At 39.4% G+C, this 5,309-nt stretch overlaps 1 protein-coding gene across 1 annotated transcript; it reads left to right on the forward strand.

Annotated features, from left to right (window-relative positions):
• Positions 799 to 1,371, forward strand: LOC109238396. The gene is made up of 2 exons (XM_019404846.1): positions 799 to 924; positions 1,066 to 1,371. Exons 1-2 carry the CDS (start codon positions 799 to 801, stop codon positions 1,369 to 1,371), a joined length of 432 nt encoding a protein of 143 aa, XP_019260391.1.

Genomic DNA, 5,309 nt, shown 5'->3' on the forward strand with positions numbered 1-5,309 from the left:
AAGTATTTCAATTTAAACTGAAGTTTTACGAAGTAACTGGCTTTTAAACTGTTGAGTTTGACTTGATATTTTGTTGTATACTCTTATATATTATTTTTAACTGCTCGTCACTGCACTCGGACCTTATTTACTTTAGTTACTTACTGAGTTGGCGTACTCACGTTACTCCCTGCACCTTGTGTGCAGATTCAGGTGCCCGAGCGGCAAAGTGAGGGTTCCCGGCATTTTCAGAGCTTATCGGAGACTGCAAGGTAGCTGCACGGCATCCGCAACCCTACTTTCCTCCTTCTTATCCTTGTTTTTCCGCATTTTTAGACTTATCATGTATTAGACAGTCGGACTGGTTGTATTTATAGGCTCAAGACTTGTGACACCAGATGGTTGGGTTGTGTTTAGTTTGTTGTTATACTATCTTTCCGCATATTTCAGTGATTTAAATATTTCTTTTGCAATTTGAAGCTTAATCAGTATTAGCAAAATGGTTTATTAAAAGGAATTTGCTGTGGTTAATTGTTTGGGTTGGCTTGCCTAGTATTGTGATAGGCGTCATCACGACCGGGGTATTTAGGGTCGTGACACACGATCATACACGCTGATGAATTTAATGAAAGAATGTCAAAGATTGAAGAGATCGACACGCATGTTAAAGCATACTTATACGATATTGGCTATCACAGATGGTCTCGAGTACATGCTACGGTGAATAGAACTTGGACTATGACATCAAACATTGTAGAGTCATTGAATGCGGTAACAAAAGATGCAAGAGAGTTGCCGATAGTAGAACTATTATAGTACATGAGGACTCTTCTTGAACGATGGACTAATGAAAAGTTACTGAAAGCAAAGGGTACATTCACATACCTTGGATTTAAATTCAGCAAAGAGTTGGAGGACAACAGAACATTGTCGCAGAAGCTTCAAGTAAGCTATATCCAATAACATCTGATCAATTATTGCATCAAACTAAAATATTAACAGATATTGTAGATAAATTGTTGAATAATTGTAGTTATTTTGTATATGTTGCTGATAATTTGTTGTGTGATTGTAATGTAATTGTAGGTGAGGGCTTCAACAAATTACATCCATACAGTGCTGGATGGTGTGAGGCGCTATATTGTTTGTCTTGAAAACAAGAGATGTAGTTGTGGAGAATTCCAGCTTGATGTACTTCCTTGTCCACATGCTTTGGCTGCTTTAAGGCATAGGGATGAGTCTTATGAAAAATATTGTTCTCCTTATTACACGAGGGAGAGCCTCTTGCATACTTATGAAATACCAGTAGACCCGCTGCCTGATGAAAGCAAATGGAATGTGCCACAACATATAGCTGAAGAAGTTGTAAATCCACCTACCGGGAAAAGATAGCCAGGAAGACCTCAAAAATAAAGATACAAAATACATGATGAAGTAAATGCAAAGAAGTACAAGGTTTCATGTGGCAACTGTGGAATAGAAGGGCATAACAAAAGGTCTTGCAAGAATGCTACCAAGAAGAAATAAAATTTGATATAGTCAATAGATTTTTTGATAAAAAGTGTTGAGGTGTTCAGGAGAATTATAGTTGAGGTGTAGTTGTGTTGATATATTGAGTAAAGACTGTTTCCTATAATGAAATGATTTCAACTCTTAATGTAGTTGGTTTGAATTTGTTTTGTTTAATTACTGAGTGTATTGAGTTCAGACTTTCATAACTTGATTGGATTACGAATGATTTATATCTATAGCACACAATTACTTAATTATCTATATCACAAATCATTAGTGAACAATGATTCTTACAAGTTATCTACAAAAAATCTACAAAATAACTACATAATCTTGCGTTTGACAGAATAACTACATAATAATTAAGTTTTAAAGAAGTTTTATGCTAACATTAATGAGATCAAGTACTAATAACTTTCAATCAATCAAGATAAAAACAACAGAATATTTCCTATTGTTAGCACTAGTATCCTGGATAAAATAACAAATCATAGGGTAAAATAATTGTAGCACAAATCTGCTAACAATTAAACATCAACAAACTTGCTCATAAGTAACAATTTATCTACAACCTTTCTACAAAATCAACTGTAACTAAACAATTTAACTACAATATTTTCCCTGCAGAAAATGGCAACTAATTCATCTTCTTCCGGACTTGTGTTATCTCGTTCACAACTGGTAAAAATAAATAATGAAAACAAAGGGTAACAACAAAAAACAAAAGTAGTAGAGTAAAATACTAACAATTTTGAACCAAAAAAGGATCTCCATAGTGTTTTTGATTTAAAGTAGTAATTTCATGGACAAAAATAACAAAACTAAAGATAAAAGCACAAATCTGCTACAAATATGTTTCAACTAACTTGTTCTAAGGTAACATATTGTCTACAACTTTACTACAAACCCACTACACCTACACATTTTAACTACGATTTTACTACATATTAGGGAAACTAATTCTTCTTCTTCTTCTTCTTCCGGAGTTCTGTTCTCTCATTTGCAGTTGGTGGACCTTTTCTTCTTGCTAATCTGCTAGTCACCTCACTCTCACTAATTGCACCAATGTCTCGCTTTTTTATAACGACCCGACCGGTCGTTTTGAGCTTTTGCACTTTGATCGTCAGTTCTCGGGCATGACTTGCCCCGTGTAATGTGTTATGACTGATGTAGATCGTTGGTTTGGGTTTTCACGGAAATCGGTATGAATTTGAAAGAACAGTCTCAGTTGAAAGCTTTGAATTTGGAAGGTTTGACCAAGAGTTGACTTATTTGTATATGAGCTCGGACCGGAGTTCTTATGGTTTGGTTAGCTTTGTTAGGTGATTTATGACTTAAGAGTGTGATCGGAATTGGTTTTGGAGGTCCGGTGAAGAATTAGGTTTGAATTTGCGAAGTTAGTATTTTGGAGATATCCGGTTGATAGGTGAGATTTTGATCCGAGGGTCGGAATGGAATTCCGAGAGTTTCTGTAGCTTCGTTGTGTCGTTTATGATATGTGTGAAAAATTTCAGGTCATTCGGACGTGGTTTGGTTGGGTTTTTGATCAAAAGCGTGTTTCGGAAGTTTTTAGAAAACTTAGGCTTGAATTCGATGTGAATTGGTGAATTTGATGTTGTTTGAGGTGATTTGATGATTGGAACAAGTTTGAATGAGGTTTAAGGATGTGTTGGTGCTTTTGGTTGAGGTCCCGGTGGCCTCGGGTGAGTTTCGGATGGTCAATCGGACCATTTTTGAAGTTTAAAAGTTGCAGATTTTGGGAGTTCAGGTGTTGCAGAAATTAACCCTTCGCGTTCGCGAGGGGTATGTCGCGTTCGCGTAGAAGGATCTTGGGATGGCCAGAGTTTAGCCTTCGCGTTCGCGTTCGAGGGCTCGCGTTCATGAAAGGCTGGGAGCTGATGCTTCGCGTTCGCAGGAGGTCATTCGCGTTCGCATATAAGGATTTAGGTCCAGGAGCGGTTGTTCTTCGCGTTCGTATGGTATAGGTCGTGTTCGCATAGGGTTGATTTTGGGAAATTAAAAGATGTGCTTCGCGTTCGCGAGGCTGTGGTCGCGAATGCGATGAAGGAAGTTCAGAATTGGGCAGAAAGTTTATAAAACATTTCATCCGAGATTTTGAGTCATTTTTCCTCCATAGCGGAGCATTTTGAGAGCTTTTTGAAGGTGATTAAAGAGGGATTCAAGGAGAATTGATTGGAGGTAAGATTTTTGAACCTAAAACGTGATTTTAATGTGAAATTAACCTAGAAATTCATGGAACTTAAGCTAAAAATGGAAGAAACTAGGGCTTGGAATTTTGAAATTTGATTTGGGATTTGAAGGACCAATTGGGGTCGGATTTGAGAACTTTTGGTATGTATGAACTGGTGAGGAGATAAGGAACCCGTTGATGTGAAAATTTCTGAGTTTCGAGAAGTGGGCCCGGGGCTCGGGTTTTGGTAATTTCGGGATTTGTGCCAGTTATTGATTGTTTTCGCCTGGGCTTTGTTCCCTTAGCATATTGTGATGTATTCGTTCTGATTTTGGATAGATTCGACGCGCGTGGAGGCCGATTTGAGGGGCAAAGGCGTCGCGAGCTAGAGATTTCGCCGGTTCTAGGTGAGTAATGATTGTAAATGATATTCTGAGGGTTTGATACCCCGGATTGCACATTGTTGTGCCATATTGAGGTGACTTGCACACCTGATAGCGAGCGTGGGGTAGAGCACCGTTGGGGATTGTGACTTGGTCCGTCCCGATTGATGATTTTACCGCGTATTTGACTGAAACTTATTTATTATCATCATGATTTGGGCTGATTGCCATATTTGGGCTTCGTGCCAACTATTTGAACCCTTCGGGGATGTTTATCACTAGCCTCACTGTTTTGAATTATTACTTGAACTCAGTCCTGTTGATATCTACTGTTTTCTTTTTACAACTCAGCCACTTTTACTCAGATTTGAAACTTAAATGATATTTCTAAATGATGTTTTGGGCTGAAAATTACTGTTTTACTAATGCCTGAGGGGCTTGTGATGATTTTCGGACTGAGTGAGGCCGAGGGCGATATGTGAGGTCATGCTGAGTGATGTGAGGCCGAGGGCCTGAGATACATTTATATGCCACGAGGTGGCTTGAGTGATGTGAGGTCGAGTGCTGAGAGATGATGCCACGAGGTGGCTTGATATTGGGCTTGGGCCGTAAGGGGCCCCTCCCGGAGTCTGCACACCCCCAGTGAGCGCCGTCGACGATATATTGATCGGGTTGCACGCCGCAACGGTTATTATATGATACTATTCTAAGAGTGATCTGAGAGAGAGAGAGAGAGAGAGCCCGAGGGGCTGAGAGTGTTCTGAGAGTGAGCCCGAGGGGCTGGTACTGTTTTGAGATATTGCCCGAGGGGCGAACCTTTATGTGTTCATCTTTCATATTTACTTGTCATTTTACCTGTTATACTGTGATATTTGTGCCCGAGGGGCGGATTTTCTATGCTTATCGGCACTAACTGTTTTTAGCATTCATTTGCGTAACTGTTGAAAGAGTCATTTTCAAAAGAGGTTTAAACTGAGCTAAGTTGTTCCAAAGAATTTCACAGCTTCATTGTTTTTCTTAGAAGGTCTTACACTGCTTCTATACAGCATGATGGTTTGCTTTACGTGATTTCTTACTGCTCAGTTGTTATTTACCTTTATTACTCACTGAGTTGGAGTACTCACTTTACTCCCTGCACCTCGTGTGCAGATGCAGGTATTTATTCGCCCGGTAGCGGGTTTTGGCAGATCGGAGGCAGAGTTATAGGAGTTTAGCGAGGTGACTGCCGGCGTTCGCAGCACCGT

Source organism: Nicotiana attenuata, chromosome 1 (genome assembly GCF_001879085.1).
Source record: "Nicotiana attenuata strain UT chromosome 1, NIATTr2, whole genome shotgun sequence".
NCBI classification, from domain to species: domain Eukaryota; kingdom Viridiplantae; phylum Streptophyta; class Magnoliopsida; order Solanales; family Solanaceae; genus Nicotiana; species Nicotiana attenuata.